Genomic DNA, 21,678 nt, shown 5'->3' on the forward strand with positions numbered 1-21,678 from the left:
AGAGAATAAAAATAAGCATGCCTACCTGATGTTTTAAGAATCTGCATAACTTGCCACTGAATGAAATTTTGTTTCCTGTAAATGTTAACATCTTTATAACAAAATGACAGGATTACAATGCTTTGTTTCTCATCAGGCACATACTGAAACAGTCAAAAAAGCCAAAGTCTCTGATAATACTGACAAAATCAAATAAACACATGCTTCGCTTCACTTACATAAATCCATGTAATTCTCAGCCCACATGCAAGACAAGTTTTCAAAAGGTCTCCAGTTATCCTGAATCATAGATATAAAAAACTAATAGTACCGTATCTCTGTAAGTTTTAACATATTTTCCCCCTATTGATGGGTAAAAGCTGATTTTTACCTTCTGATTTGCTTGATTTACTTATGCTGTGCTGAAAGCATAAAGAAGTTCATGCCAACATTTTCAAAAGCATCAATTAATTGATACCTTGCGTTGGGGGTGAGATGGAAGCTGACAGAGCTCCATTTTTGATCTGTCATGCTTGGTAACACCATCTTGTTCATTACTAGCAGAGAGTCTGTTGACTTTCACTCTTGCGTAGCCTCCAGAGATGGATCTCTAATGCAAAAGCCACAGTGATTTCTTTACCAAATCAAAGAGGTGATGACAGGACTTCCTTTATATAGCAAGACAATAAAGAGAAGAGATTTCTCTTATCACAACAGAAATTTAGGAAGAGCCAAGATGCTAATGAAGGGCAGAGAAAAGCTTGTTGGAAATGGACAGGTGAACCTGTGTGTTTGGGAAGACATTGCACATAGAGGGAGATGGAAGGATCTTATAAACATTACTTTATGCTGAAAACTGCTGCTGTAACACCAAGTCCTCTACTAGGTTTCTACACTGAGCACCAATGCCCATGGGCCAGCCTGCTCAGCTATCCATCCTTACAATAGACGTATGAAAAAAGGATGGCCTCCTTGCAGCCCTTCTTGATCCCGTATATCTCTGGTTAAAGACAGTCATCCTTTGCAGAATTTTATTTCTTTAGCTTTCACTGGTGAGCAAGAGATGTGAGGAGGCCAATTAATTCCTTTTCAGGGATGCAATAAATTACAACTCTCCTGGGACAAAAGGTTTAACCCAAGATGAAACTGAATTTTATTAAAGCTCCTCCTCAGTTCCCAAAGCACATGTCTCCTGTCTCAGAACACAAACTTACTCATAATTATTCTGCCAAGCCTAACTAGTACACACAGCATATCCAACATTTCACACTACTGCACGTCAACATACCAGTTCCATTAATAGACATCTGAAAATAAAGACAGATTACAGAATTGATAAGCTTTCTATCCCTTGAAAATGTGTAGATTTTAAGAACAAGTAATTAGACTCAGCATATATCAACAGCATAGTTGCCACAGAATGAGAAACAAAAATGTTAACTTTTTTCTTTAAAAGGTGTAGATTTTGGCAAATGCTTATTTTTGTTTTGGAATCTGTATGTGCTCCTGCTCGGTTATGGATAAGAATTAGATTTTACAAACAAAAGTTCTGAGCTCAACTTGAAAAGACACTTAAGAAATGTGTTGAAAGCCAAAAACTACTAATAGACAAGTTCCAGCCATGTGAGATTCTTCCTAGATTATTTGGTAAAGTAATTTTGTATTTCTTAACCTGGAATGAAACTGGACTGTACACACACAGAAAGCAGAATCTACTTTGCAACACCCCTTATATATTCACCCACAGATGCATCAATCCACTACTTAAAGGCTTATAAAAATCTCACTATTGGTTCTTTTGTAACCTAAAGCAAGTGAAAAGAAACCGAGGATGTTGGCCCATAGGTGAAGGATGATTGTGATTAGAAGAGAGGAAGAGGGGTGGAGATTGCATCAAAACAGTTTGAACAGGGTTTGTTTCCTTTGTGATCAAAACAAAACAATAAAAAAACCAAGAAGATTTCCCCCTTCGGGATTAACACACCCTGGTACCTGCTAGAACCTCCCAAACAACCTTACCACCCACATATGCAAACAAAAAAGCTGTTTATATAATGATGCAAGGAAAAAATTGTACAGGAGAGCAATGCCTTATATAAAGAAGATATGACATCAAGAGGCATGCAGACACACATTTTTGTGCCAGAGACAAAGTAAAATGTTCCCTTTGAGCATGCCTGATGTCAAGAGATTGCTGGAAGTTCAAAAGCTCTAACTCACGAACCTAGATGAATATGACCTTAAAAAGCTGGCAAAATATATTGATTTTTCAAAAGCTTTCTTGGACCATGAAATGCCTTCAACAAAAGCTTGTTCGCTTTGAATTGTTTCATTGTTTGATGGTTTCTGTGTAGCACCTGAAACTTTGAGGCTGATCAGCAGGTGGCCTCGGTAGGAGATATATTTGATCAGACCACAGGGCTGGGATTCTTTCAGGGAACAGCTGACAATGAGGTACAATGTGACAAGCACGGGGGGTCTTAAATTTATTTCTCAAGTTATATTCCCTGGCCTCCAAAGTTGCCATCTAAATCGCTACAGTCACTGACACATGGCTGCTAGGACTGGGTGGAAACATCTGTATCCTGCCCTCTCCAGGCAGTGGCTTGGGTGATCTTTACAGATCTCCCCCACAACAGTGCGTACAAATGCCTGATCACAGCTACCTTTACCTTCAGGAAGTACAACCTGGGGACCGCAGAGGGAGAAACGTTCCTTTCAGAAGACAAACACAAAGCTTTGTGGAGACACAAGGAATGGACAGGAAATCGAAATACAGGGACAGACTGAGGCGCTCTCTTGCCGAACAGCCCCAAGAAGCTCAAGAACGTACAAATGGCTGCTGTGATTCCATGCGTAGGCTGACAGCTTTGCGACTGTGAGAAGATTAGCCAGGTTGAAGTCTCCGATAGCTATATGTGAGTCACAGAGAGGGATGTATGGCAGCTCTTTAGACCACATGAATCAGCAGCAGCGACAGGGCAGCAGAAACTCAAATGGAAATTCTTGGAGGAAGCAGAGTGCAGCATGATGTCAGCTGAAACAGCTATGCGTCTCAGCTCCTCACCACAGATTTGTCTTTCCATGTTCCTGTTGCTGAGTGAATAAATCCTCACTTCTTGGTAGGCTGAGGGGGAAAAACAGATTTTTTGGAAGAGGGGGAAATGACAGAGCACATGCCAAAGCCTGTGCTTGGCCAAATGAACAAAGGAAAGGATACAGCTGAATAATTTCCAAAAAGACTGAGATGATCAGAAGAACAGACAAGGCTTTGCTGTGTTACATCTACGCTGGATGTTCTCCCAGAAATTCAAAATACTTTGGGAAGGAGAAAGTCACCTGGCCAGAACAGGTTAAACTTTACTTTGTGCTGAAGACATGGATGCACGTAGATGGTATCTGCCTTAGAAATTCAGCTCTTCACCTCATGGTTTTATACTAAAGGTATCTGGCTGAATTAATATATCCTGAAGTGTGAAATGCTCCAGGTCCTCTTCAGTCTGGCACACAATGCTGCTGGTTCCTGCTGCACGCTCTCCTCCTTAAATGACATTTTTCTTCCCAATTCAACATCCATTCCACAATGACAACTCTCTCAGACAATAGTCTCACAAAACCTCTGGCTTGGTTGCTTTCTAAAAGCGTTTTCTATGGAAAAATTAGCTGCCAGGAAAAAAGGGCAGAAATCCTCTGGCTGAGCCACGGGTCATGGTAGGGAAATTTAATTTCCCATTTTGCTGGTTAATGCCACAGTTCTAGCCACAACAAAAGTTAATTTTCTTTAAAAAGAAATTAAAAAATAATAATCCATGAGAGAGTTCATATGTCTGTTGGCAGCAGAAACAGACTTGCATATCATTATAAAATAAGGGCTCTTTATGGTTGTCTAGTACCCTATAAAACAGGATTTGAATCACCAGTGCACACTTGCAAACAGCAAGCTGTGAGAGGCAGCATGATGTTAACCATTATTCTGGTGAAAAGTCAGGTTTTATAGAGATTGTGGGAAAATAACGGAAGATTGGTGAGGAGGATTATAAACACACCCAACTGACCTGCAGCTGAGGTGTAGAAAAACACATATATCATACTAATTGTTGTTTAGCTTTGTGTGTTGGACAAGTAGAATATCTGTTTCAATAACATAGGCCTGTGACAAACTTAGAGGCGCACTGTTGAACATCCTTGAGATTTCTGCCCTGCTGTGGGAAACATCAAAGCACAGTGATAAACTACGCCTGCACAAATCCCTGAAATACAGGTGAAAACAGCAAGTTCGGCGATCCTCTAGCATGGACCGAGCTCCGTGGTGCCTGGGTCCCCACTTGTGTGCCTCTGCCCGGGTGCTGCTTCGGGGATCCCCCGGTCGGCAAGGTAATGAAAATAAATTTACTCTGCATTTCATCCACGGTTTTGTGGTTGTTCCTGCGTCCTGCCTGTGCTGGCTCACACAGAGACCCAGACAGTCCCCAAGCAGCCATTATCTTATCATTCTGCCCATTATATTCATGAACTTACTTCTGCAATGGAACACAGACAGCTACATCCCTCGCCAACACAGCAGGTAGAAAATACATATTACCTTACCTGTTTCTGAAAGCTAGACTGCCACTTACAGCTTGCAAAGGTAATTAATTCTCATGCTGAAGGGACATAAGTAGACAGGCAATGAGACTAGCCACTTCATGGCTTTCTTTTACTAATTACCTCTACTGAGCAAGAATAAGCTTCTTGCCAGGTAATTACCCACAGAAGCCCCACTGGGGTTCTGCATCAATTCTGTCCATTTTTAGATCACTGCAGATGACTCTCACCAGAGAAATGCTGCCTGCTTACACTAAAGGGTCACAGACTCACTTAGACTGGATGGGCCCTCAGCTGGTCTCTGGTTCATCCTCGCGTTCAAAGGCAGGTCAACACCGAATTCCCAGCGGGGTGCTCAGGGTTTTGCCCAGCTGGGTCCTGAAAGCCTCCGTGATGGAGACTCCAGAGCAACGTGTCCCAGTGCTGTTATCTGCACCTTGATTTCCCTCCCCCCAACATATGCCTCCAGGCAAAGTATGAACCATTAACCACTACCCTTTAAGCCCAACGATCCAGCCAGTTATTAACCCATATAGTAGTCTACCCATCGAGACCATAATGTCCCAAGTAGCATATGAGGACGGTATTGCTGAAGGCAAGGTAGGTGAGATCCATCACTCTCCCCTCATTCACAAATCTAGTCACTTCATCATAGAAGATAATCAGTCAGTCAAACATCATTTATCTTTGGTACATCCATGCTTGCTATTCCCAATCACCTTCCTCTCTATGCTCCCAGAAACAACCTTTGCTAGAAATGATCTATCTTTAGAAGACAGGTGGAACATTTGCCTTTCTTAACTTATCAGGGATCTTCTTTGATATCTATGACTTTTCAAAGATGATAGTGTGTGATATCACCATGACATCAGCCAGCATACTTGGATGCTTCCCTTCTAGTCCCATGCACTTGTATGGGCTGAGATTTCTCAAGAGATCCATGACTCAAATCTTCTTCCACTACTGGTAGTTTGGTGACACAGAGGCTTGGACGACTTTGTTGGTGAAAACTTGTTGAGGCAAAGAAAGCATTGAGTACCTCAGCCTTACCTGTGTTTGCAGTCACTAAGTCACCCACCCCATTCAGCAATGGGCCACGTCTTCCACGTTTATTCATTTACCACTAATGTAACAGTAAAAGCTCTTCTTGCTTCCCTTGATGTCCCTTGCAAATGTCAACTCCAGGTGAGCTTTGGCTTTCCTAACACCATCCCTACATGCATGCCCCTGCAATGTTTCAAAATTCCTCTTTTGTAACTTCTACCTCTTGTATACAGCTTTTTTGCACTGGAGCTCAGTCACAGGTTATCTGGTTAGCTAAGCCAGCCTCCTGATATATTTACTTGTTTTCACAAGTACAAGGATGAGCTGTTCTTGTGCTAAAAGGAAATTGCCCTTAAAGACCTGACATGCTAGGTCTTTCAAGCCAAAGCAAATCAATACATGATATTTTTGTCAGGGCTTAAACTTCCAAAATCTAATTACCTGAATTTAGAGATTTCCAGGTGTTGTAGTTTAATCCCAGCCAGCAGCTAAGCCCCACACTGCTGCTTGCTCACTCCCCCCTGGTGGGATGGGGGAGAGAATCAGAAGAGCAAAAGTGAGAAAATATGTGGGTTGAGATAAAGACAGTTTAATAGGTAAAGCAGAAGCCGCGCACGCAAGCAAAGCAAAACAAGGAATTCATTCACCGCTTCCCATGGGCAGGCAGGTGGTCAGCCATCTCCAGGAAAGCAGGGCTCCATCACGCATTAACGGTGACTTGGGAAGACAAACGCCATCACTTCCAACATGCCCCCCTTCCTTCTTCTTCCCCCAGCTTTATATGCTGAGCATGACGCCATATGGTGTGGAATATCCCTTTGGTCAGTTGGGGTCAGCTGTCCCGGCTGTGTCCCCTCCCAGCTTCTCGTGCACCCCCAGCCTCCTCGCTGGTGGGGTGGGGTGAGAAGCAGAAAAGGCTTTGACTCTGTGTCAGCACTGCTCAGCAATAATGAAAACATCCCTGTATTATCAACACTGTTTTCAGCACAAATCCAAAACATAGCCCCATGCTAGCTACTGTGGAGAAAATTAACTCCACCCCAGCCAAAACCAGCACACCGGGTGTTAACAGGGTAGTGACTCCAGCCCTACTGGAGTCTTACTTCTTGTGCTATGTGAAAAATCTCTAGCCTTGCATGTAAAGTCTCATACAACACACTTAAAGCATTGCTACAAAAGTCATTGACTGTTACATATGCCTACACACTAGTCACATCTCAGTTCGCAGAAAGATGTCTTCAACATTTCCTGCTTCCAATGCGTTGAGCTCATCACATAGCAGGGTTGATGACAGAAACAAGGGTGTGGATCTGAGACCTGTGATTATTAGCTGAGAGTGCTGGTGCAAAGCAAGGATTTTCTGGGGCTTGAAACCAAGGAGAAGAGAAGGCAGGAACTGAGGATAAGGAGGTCATGTCTGTGGTGCAGCTGAAGCAACAGGTGTAGTAATTGGTGGAGAACTCTGACTGGAAACCAATTCTCAGTATCTTCTTGTTGTCACTACAGCTATGAAACCCAGAGGGCCTATGGGGATTGCACTTTCCACTAATACCTGCAGAATGGAACAGGTCCAAAAGGCTTAGGTGCTGCAGGTGAAACAGGCTGGGGCCAACAAGGTCCCCTTTCAGTTTGTTTTTACCCAAAGCAATGCCAAAAAATGAAGACATTTCAGAAAAAAAAAAGATTCTGTTGGTAGATCATTATGGTTGCACAGCTGAGGCTGCAAACATTTGGAAAAGCTGTAGTCTGATCAGCCTTAACTCTCCCTCCTTTCTCTTCTCTTATTAATAAGCCTTACCGCATGACTCTAATTGTGGGAATTAGCTTATTTTTTCCCCGCAGGACTCATTAGCATTTATATTGAGTTTGCATCCAAAATGCCCCAGTTACACTAACTACTGCAAAAGCACATGAAGTAAGTGCTACCTATATATGTGAGAGGACAGAGCACAAAGAAATTACAGTGGGCATTTACAACATACAAGAAAATGATTCCTATGAGAACAGTTGCATGGCATATTTCTTTCATGACTCTCTTTTTAAACAATCAATGTTTTCTTCAAGACCTTCACTGGGGAGTAAGTGACATTGTAGTCCAGAAAGAAGAGGAAGAAAAGCAGGGGAGCCAAAAGCACGGAAAGGACTGGGACTGGCTGCTGCAGTATTGTATCAATAGCAGAGTAAAACAGTTAGGAGGAGGTCCAGATGTCACAGGGCAGACAGTAAATATGATTGGCTTTCAAATTTCAGAGCCCCCAAATGCTGGAGGCTGTCACATTTTCAGGCTATCAAATAAGTGGGGCAGATGTTACTGGGTTTGATCTCATCCCAGGCTTTTTTTTGCTTTCAGAAAGGAGCTTGAAAGCCCTGGAAAAAGCTGTAGTCTTGTTCACTGTAAGTTTCTTCTAAGCTACTGCCATTCTCAGTGCAGAACAGAAAAATAATGAATTTGCAAATAGCTTTAAACTGTCTTGGAGGCTCTCAAGGCATCCAAGGAAATGATCCACCAATGAAATAAAACTGCTGCATGTGTACTGTAGGAAAAAAATGTTTCCACTGGACAAACATATTTATTGTTTTAAAAATCCCATGTCCCCTACAACTGACACCCAATCAACAGCAATATAACGGCAAAAGAAAGAATCGCTAGCAAAATACCTTCTCCTGGCTACTACAGTTACATAAATAAATAGGTTAGCTATTGAATTGTGCTTTGGATAAAGGCAAGTCCAGGCTACAGGTTCTGGGAGAACACAAAGCATCTGTCTGTGTTATAAGCACTAATGAAGTGGAAGACATGGCCCACGACCCACCTCCCAAAGCTTAGGTCTTACTGTGGCCCAGCCTCCAATGAATGCAAGGATGCAGCATGGTTGTGGGGATGTGGTTAGGCCTGATGTCCATTACTACATGGGGGTCTGCTATCAGCTAGAATTGAGTGAGTCAGACTTAAAATAATCACAGAAGCTATTCAAACAAGCAGTCCCACCCCAAAGTGGTATATCTCTTCCCCAAAAGCAACAGCTTCTCTTTTGGAAGGATGCTTCACTGCTTCTTTATCACTCAGCTACCTCCTCTCCTGTCCTTGGTATGCCACAGATAGCTAGAAGCAAAGAGAGTCTCCCTACTCCCCCACATTTGATCATCCCTAATTACCTTCCCCAACCCATTAAACAAAATCCTTTCTTCGGAAACCTGGGGGTTTTGCTGTATCAGAATTGCTCCTCTATTTCTGACATGCACACACAGGCACACAAAATGTTCTTACATCATTAAGATGCAAAACACATTGTTCCTAAGCCAGTGTTTTCAAAAGCAGTGTTTCCAAAGCCCGCATTTCCTGAAGCCAGTGCTTCCTGTGGGCTCTCTAGAAAAAAAAGGTTTATGGAACTGATTTCTGCAAAGCCTGATGTTCCAGTCAGTCAGTTGTGTGTGACTATTGATACATATTCCTGGCTTAGAAGCCTTCACTGTGCCATGCTCTTGCTGCAGCCTCTGCACCACCAGTTGCCTCTCTCAAACCAGAACACGTCTCCCTCCTCCCCTCCTTGCAAAGTAACACAGCTGTAACTAACCCCAAGAGTTTCAGAACTGCCACATCTCAAGTGCTAGAACGAGCATAATCAGTCACATCCCATGAATATCCTAGCACTGTATTTCCCCTCCTATGTAAGGTGTTTAATGGTGAATTAATTTACTGACTAGGCAGTAAAGTACATATACATGGGGGTGTGTGTGTCAGTGTTAAGGGAAATCAGGGCAAGGTGGAGAAAGAGCAAAAGAGGAGGAAGGGAGGAGGATGACTGAAAAAATGACAAACCTGGGTCTGGTTTCTGCACAGGATTCCTTGTGCACCCAGCTGCCATATTCCCTGCTCCTCAGATCCCAGCTGTAAAGCGGGAAGCACACCTCAGCGAGGTGTTGCAAATATAAACACACTGGAAGCCTGTGTGAAGTTGCACACCTACGGCAGTAAGCCATGTAAACAGATCAGGTAGGAAGGAACAGTATCTGTTTCTGTAAAATAGGATAAAGCATAAGTACCGAACAGGGTGAGGCAGCCGGGGTGGGAAAACAGACCAGACAGGAACGGGGAGATTCCTACCAGGAATGAGATTCCTGGTTCATACAGGACTCTTGCCTGTTATTGTTTCCTTCTTTCCTAATCCGTGTTTGAAGCAGGAAGAGAGGGGAAATGGTATGTAATTCGGAACACAGTGCTAGACCCGGTCTTACCAAATCTGCCTTTGATAAACCTACTGAACTTTCTAAGTCTTCACTTCCTCACCACTTCCTCAGCCATGGATGGTATTTACCAGTGGTTCAGTGCTTCTTTCAGATGTCACACGGCAGGGTAAAACCCCTTCTCCTCCAACCATGTGGTGCTTGTAAGACTTCGCTAATCTGGCAGGTACATCTGCTAACATTTCCTTCACTTATTTGCCACCTCTTTCAGGCCAATCTTTATTTTCTTTTTGCTCACCCTCAGTAATATTCTACTTTACTTCTCCAGCCATGTCTTTCCTATTAAGGAGGAAATCTGAATTAATCCCCCCTCCTGGAAATCTACTGCTTTCAAAAACTGCTCATTTGCAGCAGGTTAACAATGACTGAATGGCAAGGCTTAGTCCTTGAAATTTGCCACTCAAACCGAAAGCAAAGATTTTGGATATTCACTGTGGCAAATAGCTAATATATAAAATGATGAGGAGATATGTGTGATATATAAAAGGATGCTAGATTAGGTTTCTGGAAGCAAATCCCAGGAAAGGCCTTTTCAATCATTGCACAAACTTTTTTGCTTTCCTCATCCTACACAAGCCAACGATTGGGAAACACCCATACCAAAGGAGACACCTAAAGCCAGACAATCATTAAGCATGACACTGGGCGTGCCTTCATTAGAGTGCTAGGTGCGTGACAGCCCCATTTAGAGAAAGATATAAGATAGCAGTTTATTTGTAAAACAGCGGAGCCCTCGCCACAGTCATTGTCTAATGCTTTCAAGAGGGATGGTCAGGTGAGCGCTCAGGCTCCAGAAGCAACCTTTCTCCATCCCCCTCTCACCATCACACCATGCTGTAAAGCCAGCCTTTTTCTAGTAGAAAGAAGACTTTCTACTAATGATCACATCAAGATCCAGAATTAGGACACTTTAAGACAGACAGTATGTTCCCAGTCAGAACAGGTATCGCAGACAGACAACTTTCAAGATTTGGGCTCTTTTGGCAAAAGCATACCTTTGGTTTTCTGGTTCATTCTTTAGGATGCCACACGCCAACTGTTCTACAAAATGTTCACATAAATGAGAAGCTTGAGAAAACAGTAACTAAACTCACTTGGATTTTAAGCAGTACAAGGCCGGAGAGCAGGCATCAGTAAAGTGCAGGCATCAGTTAAACCAACCTTGCAGTAATATAAACATCAAGAAAAGACAGCTTCCCCTGCCCACATTTTTTTGGTTGTACTTGTACAGCAATAAATCACACTTTGAAAACCACTCCACACACACTTTAAGTTGTGACAAAACAGCTTTCCACTAGTGATTGATACATTGCAAAGTCAACTCCACCATTGGTTACGCTTTAGAAGGAAACTACTACATTTCAGCGTGCATGTGTTTGTTGTGTTTGATATGAACTAGAGGCTAGTTAGTCCACAGGACCAACAGTATGTTGCGTGAGCATTTACAACTCTCACTGAAGTTTAGGATGATAGAAAAAAAAGCAGCTTCAGGTCCCAAGATTATAGAACTTAACACACAAGCCTAATCCATACAACCTGTTCAATGGAGATTAAGACCGCCATAAAACTAGCTTAATAAGTAATGTTGCAACTACCTATTTGTTTTCAATATTGAGGCAATTAGGGTAAACAATTAAACCTTACCTTCATTCCTTTAGTAATTCCATTTTTCTTATAGATTCCACTTTTTAAGAGGTTATTCTGTTTCTGATTATGATGATGATGTAGATGCCCATTGCAGACAGCACTGGGATTAGCCATCTGTTTAAATTAGTCAGATTCTCAGTTCTTAAGGATGTCTCAGGTCTTTCTACTGTAAAAAAGACAGTAGGACAAGCAGATAAAGTTCTTCGTTAAGGCCTAAAAGGTATCCAACTGGTCTGTCAGGATTTTCCGGGATGAGAGGAGGAACTATCTTTTGCAATATCTTAGAAACGTAAAACTGTTTCTTTCATACACCTTCAGCCCCAGCAAGCTAGAACGCGAAATACATAGCAGGAGGTGTGCTCTTAAAATCTCTGAAAAATACTGCTCATTGCCGGCTATTGTATGAGCACAGCTTCTATGAGTCAACAAGACTGCTGCAGCTATCAAGTGGGTGGATTCAGAGGCGGAGACACTTAAAGATGTATTACCTCTTAAATATCTCCCAGTGAGGAACATTACATTTTTTTCTCATGATTACACTCAACGTAAAGCTACATTACTTCATTTAGGGTAGAGTAATAAAATGTTTTGAAAATTTAAACAGAGTAATCTTTAAAATTACATGGTTCATCTTGCTAAGAGTATATTGGTTGAAAAAAAGTGGTATGTCTCTGAGTAGAACAGAACATTTTTTTTTTCTTTTTTTTTAGTCTCTTCTTATATAGGTAGTATCATAGACACAACATTAACCTTGCAAGGAAACGGAAAGCATTTTAGTATTAAAATGAAATTTTATCTAGAGCTAGAAATAATATATTTGGCCCTACCCTACAGATGTGTGCACAGGTGTTTACTGGACTGAACTGTCCTTTTAAACTCAGTTTGGCCAGTAATGGGATAAATGGCATGCTGTTATAACTAATGAGAAATGGAGTTTTATAAAGTTGATTAATTTAGTTTTAAAACAAGTCAGGCTTTAATCACATGTGAAACTACTAAACAGGGCTAACATACATCCTTGCTTTTAAGACAAGAGTTTGTTGATTGTCGAAATACTCGCATATATTGTCTTTGCTGAACCAAATTCTCATGTTTCAGATTTTAGTGGCAAAACATAAAAGTATAAACATCTCTGGCAGCATTTGATAGAATTCCTTCCTCCCAAAATAATTAAAATTAGTGTGGAGACAGATTAAAGGAAAGCTGTATTATAATATCCATTTTGAAAACACTAAGGATGAAAGGCCGGGAGAATAAAAATACTTGGAGTGTTTTAATTAGAAAAAATTACTATCTCATCTTGGCAATGAAATGTAAGTGATATACCGAAAAAGCAGCCTACAACTTGAGTATGTGGAATGCAGGAGATTAAATGTTAAATGAACCACTTTGAAAATATACAGGGAAACACACTGCACTGGTTTTGAAAACTTGTCTTAGATATGTATTGAATTGCTAAAATGTATTTTCTCCTTTGAAGTGATTTGCAAATTGGGATATCCTCAATGTGTTGGAAAACTTTTTGTCCCTACCTAAGAGAGACCTGAACTGAACTGTGTTTAAAAGAAATATCTGTGCATCTTTCCTTCTGCATTTCATCTCATTTCTGCAGACCACTGGGTGGTATGAGACTTCCATTAAGATCTGTAGAAAACCTCCATGATACACTATAGAGCAGCACAACTGAAAAAGCAGTCTATCTCTAACTAGGTTTGATTTTTATATCCTTGGAAAGAAGACTTCTACATACATATTCCAATTAATAACACAGTAGCAGTTTTGGTCAAGAAAATATCTCCTTAACTGATTAAAATGACACAGAAACAGTAAAACACCAACATTTTTTGCTTCACAATTACACCAGATTCACCATCAGAACGCAGATTTCCTAGGTTTTGTCTTTTTGGTGTTTTTCCTAGGCAAGAATGCCTCATTTCTGTATGAACCAGTCTTTTTTAGGCTTCATTAAGGCATCTGTAAGGATAACTCAGTTACAGATTAATTGTGAATACATAGTGATAAGATAAATTGTTGGTCATGGTAAGTGGTTAGGAGTTCATATTTGCGAGGAAAAGACTGAGATGAGGACAAGCCAGAAGTAGGCAGAAAGAATGGTCAGTAATACTTCCCTGCATATCTATCACCTATGGTATTGTGATAAATGGAACAAGATAATGTAGAGCATGCTCTCTGCACCTGGCAACCCCCTCCCACCAAGAAGCATTCTTCATTTGGGAATTATTTCCTTGATTGTCACAGCAAGTCAAACATCCGTAAAACATGCCATCTGCTCAGTGAGTTGCTGATCATCTTAACTCTGTTGTGATAAAGGCAAGACAAGAAAACTTACCAGAGTAGCGTTCTTCCCCTTAACAGCTTCCAGTGTCTCAGCTAGCACCTCTGCCAGCTACGTTTCCCAACAGGCTCATCACCTTCCAGGGCACAAAGTGATATAATTAACATTTCATGTGTGTCTTATTCTTTTTTTTCAATTAGGTTTATTGGGGAGTGGAATCTCTGATTAGATAACAGTTCAGATGATGCAAATTCTTCCTCTAGTCCCAGGCTGTAAGTTTACGCTTACCTGTTTCAAGGCCCATGAAATACCAGTGCCCTTATATGAATAAAATAGTGAATTAAATATGCTATATTAATTTTAGTTTTCAATATCTCTAACATTTAAGATCACAAACAAGCAGCACTTAAAAAAAAAGGTTACATTTAAATAAGAATTTAAATAAGCAATTTTAAAAACTTCAGAGAACAGCTGTCCTTTCGGATTTCTTTTAACCATGCTCTGAAAGCCAGAGCTCACAAAACAAATACCGCTAGGGGCTGAGTAAAATTCCTGCCCTGATTCCATTCAGAGCAAATGATTTATAGAAGGCATGAGTCCGGCCAAATACACACAGATGATCTGTAAACAGGATGTGGTATTTCTCTTGCAGAAAAGAAAACCTGTTGAATCGTGCCCTTCAGAACTCCATCTTACTCAAAGCCATCTGTTACTCAGGCTTCTATATCCATATCTATCATCCTACCAATTAGCTGCATCTAAAACTATTACTCAAAAATATGAGAGTCTATGCTGCCTGGACACTGGAGGAAGGGCCCAATAATTATGTACTTTGTAACACCAAAACCACCACCAGCAATACCCTGTCTCTTTTTACCGTTCTGGGAAGTGGGAGGAAAAAATTTACTATGCTGACTGTACAAGAACTGTGTGTATTTAACTGCAGGGGACCCCAATCCTACTAAGATTCTATGTGCGCTTCACTTTAGTGGCTTGGGTACTGGTCAGAAGTAACAAAGTTGCCCTTCGTACACTGGCAAGAAGATGGTGAATTTCTAACGTTACTAGAAGACCACGCTCCATGTCTACATAGATGCCAGTAAAGTTTGTAACACGTGGCTACAATTACTATAAATCTGTAGGAAAACCACCAATGAATTCCCAGGATCTAGGTTTTACTCCTTGCTTTGTCATTATCGTGTTAACGCCATTGGGTCTTTGATGACTCACCTCCTGAAATCAGGATAAAACTGTTTAAATCCTTTGTAAATGCTCTGAGAAAAATTGCTGAGGAGTGTGGTGCAAAAGTGAAGTAAAATATGTACAGTTAGTTAGCCGAGGTTTAACAACAGACCAGAGAGAAAGGGGAGGGGTAGGGCTCTGTCTAAGCTGTCTCTCAGTATTTGAAGAAAATCTCTTTTCTGCTATGCACTACCACTGTTACACAGCATAGGTTAAAAGGTTGACCTCTGCTGATGCAGTCAAGAAATGGGGACAAAATCATCTAACCTTTCATTAGACTTTTGGCCCAGTGAGACCGTTTAGTGTCATTAGAGTGGCCACAGGGTCCCCATTTATAATAGCACTACTGGATTACCTACCAATAAAAAAAGTACATGTTGCAAGAAAGTGTGAGAGCTGATCCCCAGAAAAGCTTAATGTCATAAACCAGGATTTCCACAGGATTCCTGCTCATCCCAGAGAACAGTTAATTACGGCATAATTGTGAAATGGTCTTGCAATCTAGTTGCAAGATCTTGATAATTTCAGTTCATGACAGATGCAAATTTACATGCCACATGAAACAATAAGGATCTACACAAAGACATCTACTAGCTTTGTGCTTATTTTCACTGGACAGACACAAATGTCAAACAGGAGCTGAAAAAACTGGGAGCATGACTCTATTCCTTTGTTAAAAGTCATGGTTCCAATAATATTTAAATTAGCTGCAGATCATGCCCCAGTAGTGGAGTACATGGTTAAAAAGGCTTCTTGCTCTCCCAATCACTTCTCTTACAACAGCAGTCCACCTTATAAATTCCGTGTACCACTGATGACTTATTGTCTGATTAGGATCCCAGTATGTTTGGTACCTGTGGACACATGGATATCGGAAACAATTCCTGCCTCAGATACGTAAATCACTTATGATGTAGCAACACCAGTGAGGCTGAAATAAATGAACAAATAGGGAGACACCATAACAATAAAGCAACATAAGCAACAGCATGTACCAGGTACCAGCCAGTCAGTCATCTCCCTGGGTGTCTTTCCAGATTCATCCAGACTTCACCAGCACTGGCTGTAGGTGAAACTTCCTAAACGTTCACATGGAAGAACCCCTAATCCACGTTTGCTGCTTTAAAACCTTATCTAGCCAATATATATGTGGCCATGAGCAGGGATCTCGCTCTACACTTGGGCTTAAAACTGCACACCAATGCTGATGGTTTCCTTCAAGTGCCCTTGCACAACTGCCCCTTGAAGGATATACAAAATGCTTTGAAATTGGTCAGGAAATAATCCTAGAGCATCTCAGAACCAAGACCCATGGCATAGGTGGATGCACGCAATGAGCATTGCAACAGAGGGGACGTGGTACAACAGGCAGGGCTCCTCCAACTCTGGCAGGTCCATGCATCATCTGCAGAGCCCTGGGGCTGGCATGGCTGCCTTTTTTCACCTCTGCAGTCTGGGAGCTGGAGGGGAGAGAAGGGCACAAACAGGCCTTGCAGGGGTGAGGTAGAGGGGGCTGTATACTCTGAGTTACATCAGGTATTAGTGCCTGGGAAGATCAACCACAGGGAAGTTTTGCACATTTTACAGCTTTGCTGGGTTGTATGAATTTCTAGGAGAGAAGCTGTGAGAACAGGAAGGTCCTGCCAACAAGGTAGTCTTGCACCACTTAAAAAAATAATTTTCCTTGAATTCACTGCAAAATGCTCACTCTGGCAGGAAAAGCACAGCCAGAGGTGTAGGCACAGGTGCAAGAAGCCATATCCAGCTGTGAAAGCCGAGCTAGCCCTAGGAACCAAGAGCCAGGGGAGCAAGCAAGGACTTGGAGGGTGCAATCTGACACGCTTACAGCTGCTGCACCGCAGCCTGTTGCACCCAACTGTTGAACAGACAGATTGGACTTATACAGTCACTCAATTGCTCGTTATGAAAACCCTCCTGGGTGAAACAAGAATAGCAGTTTAGCAATTTTGTCCTGTCAGCATGTACAAATGACTACTATGTGCTAGGAAGCACCTTTTTTTTTTTCCCTGCTTACGTAAACTTATTTAACTTTTGCTCTACAAATGCGTATCAAGTCTTGATGAGTTTTCCTCAACATTGCTCCTGTTCTAAGGGACATGGAGGTTGCTATTCTGCTTGCAGAGGTCCCTCCTCCACACCTCAGACTGCAACTAAATCTTGAAAGGGATGGAGGCTTCTTTAAGGGCTAGTGGATGGAGAAGTGTTGCTTCATAGCTTGAAATGTGACTCCAAGGCTTCTGAACTGCATTGGTTTTCCCTAAGAGATATTTTTAGAAAATTCACTCTGGCTTATGAACTACCAGTGTGCAAGAACTTCTTAGGGATCACCGATATACGTACCTAAGGAAAGAAAGCCTATTGTGCAAACTTGCAGTCTTTACACATGGATCCACACATTTGAGGGGGTCTACAAAAGATTGAAAATTTCGTTTGGTACACTATGAAACTACAGCACTCCATGCAACTGTCTTGCATCGAAAAAACTTCAACTGATTTCTCCCCCGCCACAAATGGGCCTTGAAAATTTGTTGTTATTTAGTATAGAAACAGCCCAGATGGATTTGTTGATTTTGAATCACAGAGGTGGGACATCACTAACCTACTTTCAGGCTCAAGGAGTGGCACAATAGCATGATTCTGTGGGAAGTCACATGCACACAAGTGCACGAAGAGAGCACTGCCACAAAGAAAATACAAAATTCCACATTTTTTCAAGCAGTTGGCATTTTCTGCCCCCTCCCTCCCATTTGATCCCCTGTCTCTAAAAGGAAAAAACAAGGCTATAAGCCCCCCAAAATCCAGCTCTGGGTAGTCCAGAACAGGTGTCACCTTTGAAACTTGACACACCTCATTAATCCTCTCCAGTTCCTTCTTTGATAGACGGCCCAAGGGAAGCTCTTGGGAAACAGCACGAAGCAGGCAGAGACTTGATCTTTTGCATTTTCCATCTGAATTTCATCTGTATTGCTTTATCATCACAATCTATTGTTTCTCTATTCCCTTCCTTTCAACAGATTTTTGTGGATAGGCTTCTCAGTAACGCACAATGAGTTTTTGGCCTTCATCCATCCTGCTTGCCCACAAAATCGTCAGTGGGCTCAGAAAAAACCCTACAAACACACACAGAGTAGCCACTGAAAATTTTGAGAATTCATATTGAATGGCACTAATAAAAACGTTTGCATGGGTGTAAGGAAGAGAAGAGATTTCCAGTTATGATCACAGGCTAGCAGCAAAGCAGTGATATATATGAGTATTTATCGGGAATCAAAGGTTTACTTTGATGTGAGTAAAGTCACTGAAAACTACAGTACACAGGCATAAATCAATACACCCATTGAAAAGACGTGGAGAACTAGGCGCCCTGTATGAACACTTGTTAGACCACCCAGGCTGGCAGTTCCATATGCCTTCAAAAACTTTCCTTTAGGCTTATAACTCCTATGAAGACAGGGGTGAATTCAGTTTAACAGTTTGATTACACCAACTATGTTCATGAAGGGATCAGAAAATGTTTTAAAAACAAATGACCCTTCTTATCTCAGAAACTGTTGGCTTAAGGGACTGAAGAGAAGTACCAGTGAAAGAAAAGAGTTTTTGACAAAACCGCTGCTGAGGGATGAAGTGCTAGTAATTTAGGTGAAGATATGTTTCTACTAATTGTTCACTTTGAGGAGGAAGAAGAGAAAGTTTCCTCACACCTACATGAAAGTACATGTTGTCAAAGGGAAGCTCAAATATTGCTGACTAGGGCAGATGCTCTATTTATGCTGCTTGCACACCCCTGGCACAGAACATGTTCTGAATTTGGCTTCCTATAAGCTCTGTGTCTTTCGTTTCAAATTTGTTGTAGGCTCTTCAGAGCAAGGCTCTCATTTTACATATCCAACATAATGGAGCTCCAAGCATACCTCCAAGTGCTTATATAACACTGGAAATAAATTATCTTTTCTTGAAAAGCAGAATAAACTACAGCAGAGAATTTTGCTTTTTGATATCAGTGCAACCAGGACTAGTTGTGTGCACTAGTGAAGTTAATTCAAAGCAGACAGCACCGCATGAATCGCCAGACCATCACTGATAACCCAAGTACCCTCAATCGCGGTGGACACATCTAAAAACCCCAAACTAAACGTGGTATGCAAAACATTTCTCATTTTAGTATTGCAGTCTATTAAACCCTCCCTGGATGCACTTAGTGTTGATGTTCCTGTGCTACAGGGAGATGTATTGAAACCTTAATGTACGTTTCTCTGAGCAAAAGCAGTGGCTAAAAGGAGCTGCATGAACTAAGCGCAGCTGTTTTACTAATTTGAGTCATGCAGGACACTACTGTATGTCTGAATGCCAGATCATCTGATTGTTGGATAGCAAGATCTTCGCTTAGGTGTCTTGTTTCTGTATTTTTGCTTTTGCCCTTTAATATGTAGCTGTTAAAAAGACAAATACAACCTATTTCTTGCTACCCACAGATGTCATTCCCTCCTCGATTAGGGTTGACGTCTGTGCTGGTTTTGGCTGGGATAGAGTTAATTTTCTCCATAGTAGCTAGCATGGGGCTGTGTTTTGGATTGGTGCTGAAAACAGTGTTGGTAATACAGGGATGTTTTCATTATTGCTGAGCAGTGCTGACACAGTGTCAAAGCCTTTCCTGCTTCTCACCCCACCCCACCAGCAAGGAGGCTGGGGGTGCACGAGAAGCTGGGAGGGGACACAGCCGGGACAGCTGACCCCAACTGACCAAAGGGATATTCCACACCGTATGACGTCATGCTCAGCATATAAAGCTGGGGGAAGAAGGAGGAAGGGGAGAGATGTTCGGAGTGATGGTGTTTTATCTTCCCAAGTCACCGTTACGCGTGATGGAGCCCTGCTTTCCTGGAGATGGCTGAACACCTGCCTGCTGATGGGAAGCAGTGAATGAATTCCTTGTTTTGCTTTGCTTGTGCACGCGGCTTTTACTTTACCTATTGAACTGTCTTTATCTCAACCCACGAGTTTTCTCACTTTTACTCTTCCAATGCTCTCCCCCATCCCACCGGGGTGGGGGAGTGAACAAGTGGCTGTGCAGTGCTCAGTTGCTGGCTGGGGTTAAAGCATGACAAAGTCTCATTCTACTCTTGCATTATAATAATACATTATTTAAGTCAATATATGTCAGTGGAGTAACAGCAGTGTGAATAAGTTACCAGTTGTGGCAGGCATCTTCAATTTCTAACGATTTTTTAATCCTAACTTTTGTCAATAGTGTGTCAGCAACTAACATAATTTTTGGTGGACTTTCAAAAAACACTTTAGATTATGAAATCCATAGATCATTTATTATAGACTGGTAAAAGATGACAGACTGGCATATTATAACCAGACCTAAACTTCATGTATCAGCATGCGCACATCACTTCGGATGTTATTCTTGAACTATATAAGGAAACCACAGATTTCAAATCTTCAGTTTATATTCCAGAGCCATTAATGATGAAATCTACTATTCAGGCCAGGGTTTAGATAAAATTGATAAACTATTCTCTGTTTTTCTCCTGTTTATAATCAGAAGTACACATCTTTAATATCCTAAGTCTGCATTAGCTCAGTTATGTAAATAAAGGAGACTAAGTTTTGAGTAGAAAAAAACAACACGAGGCTTCCAGGTAGCCAAGTTTCTACTCGTTAAACAGATGTATTATGCTGTGAAGGAAAAGCATCACGGTTCAGGACAATTCGGTTACCATGATTAGTAGTTTGGGGTGTCTTCTTGGCATGTGATGCTTATAGATATTTTTGGAGATCAATTAATATTGTAGGGCTGTACTTGTCTGGACCATTTAGATCTATTAAAACTTAGGGAAAGGTCCTCTGCTGTTTCCCTGTCACTACCATTATTTTCATAGTCCTTTTGATTTTTTAGTGTTCATAAGCTGAAAATTAAAACATAATATCCTTTGTATGGTCTAAAAATTTTGCATGTACCAACAGATTTTGGATATTTCTCTTGAGAAATGAGGCTTCTAAATCCTTCTTTCTTTCCCTTTTGTTTATTTTACCATAAAATTTAAATCCTCAGACCATCTGAACTCTGTATTAACAGTCTGCCATTATCATAACCTGATCTACTGGAAATTTAGTCACCGTTGCGCTTTCCTCTGAAAATACATACTTACTCATTTTTGGTCATTATGTAGATTACAAAATTATTTTATAATTGTTTTCATGATTTACTGGATACAGCCAGTATCAGGTATTGAAATATCATAAACCAGATTTAAAATAATAATGATTTGAGACCTTCTCTTTTCCAAAGCTTTTGGATGCATTTGAGTCATATTTTCAAGTACTAATGCAAAATCTTTTGTTGTTACTGAAAGCTGGAAATCTCTCCTGACAGAAAGTTAAGTTCTAACAGCCCCAAATCACCATAGTTAGAAACACAGGCTTTGCTGCAACATTCTGAATGTTACTGTAGGATTTGCAGGAGAGAGGGATTTTTTCTGACTTTTTAATTTCAAAGAATTCTGCTAACTCTTGACTGCAGAGAGAAGCTGGTACAAACATTTTTCTAAGATCTTTTCAGACGGACGTATGGAACTCACGTCAGGTAATAAAACGAAACACAGAAAAAGCTT

General features: G+C 41.2%; 1 protein-coding gene across 1 annotated transcript in view; it reads right to left on the reverse strand.

The window, feature by feature from the left end:
• SPTLC3 (serine palmitoyltransferase, long chain base subunit 3) overlaps positions 1-13,914 on the reverse strand; it is an 87,369-nt gene extending 73,455 nt beyond the window's left edge. Inside the window, exons 1-2 of the mRNA XM_009319561.1 lie at positions 13,850-13,914; positions 11,497-11,665 (exon numbers count right to left, since the gene is read on the reverse strand). Of these exons, the coding sequence (XP_009317836.1) occupies positions 11,497-11,613 (117 nt within the window). The 5' untranslated portion in view covers positions 11,614-11,665; positions 13,850-13,914. The remainder of the gene's footprint in view (positions 1-11,496; positions 11,666-13,849) is intronic.
• Between the last annotated feature and the right edge of the window lie 7,764 nt (positions 13,915-21,678).

Source organism: Pygoscelis adeliae, unplaced genomic scaffold (assembly GCF_000699105.1).
Source record: "Pygoscelis adeliae isolate BGI_AS28 unplaced genomic scaffold, ASM69910v1 Scaffold122, whole genome shotgun sequence".
Taxonomy (NCBI): domain Eukaryota; kingdom Metazoa; phylum Chordata; class Aves; order Sphenisciformes; family Spheniscidae; genus Pygoscelis; species Pygoscelis adeliae.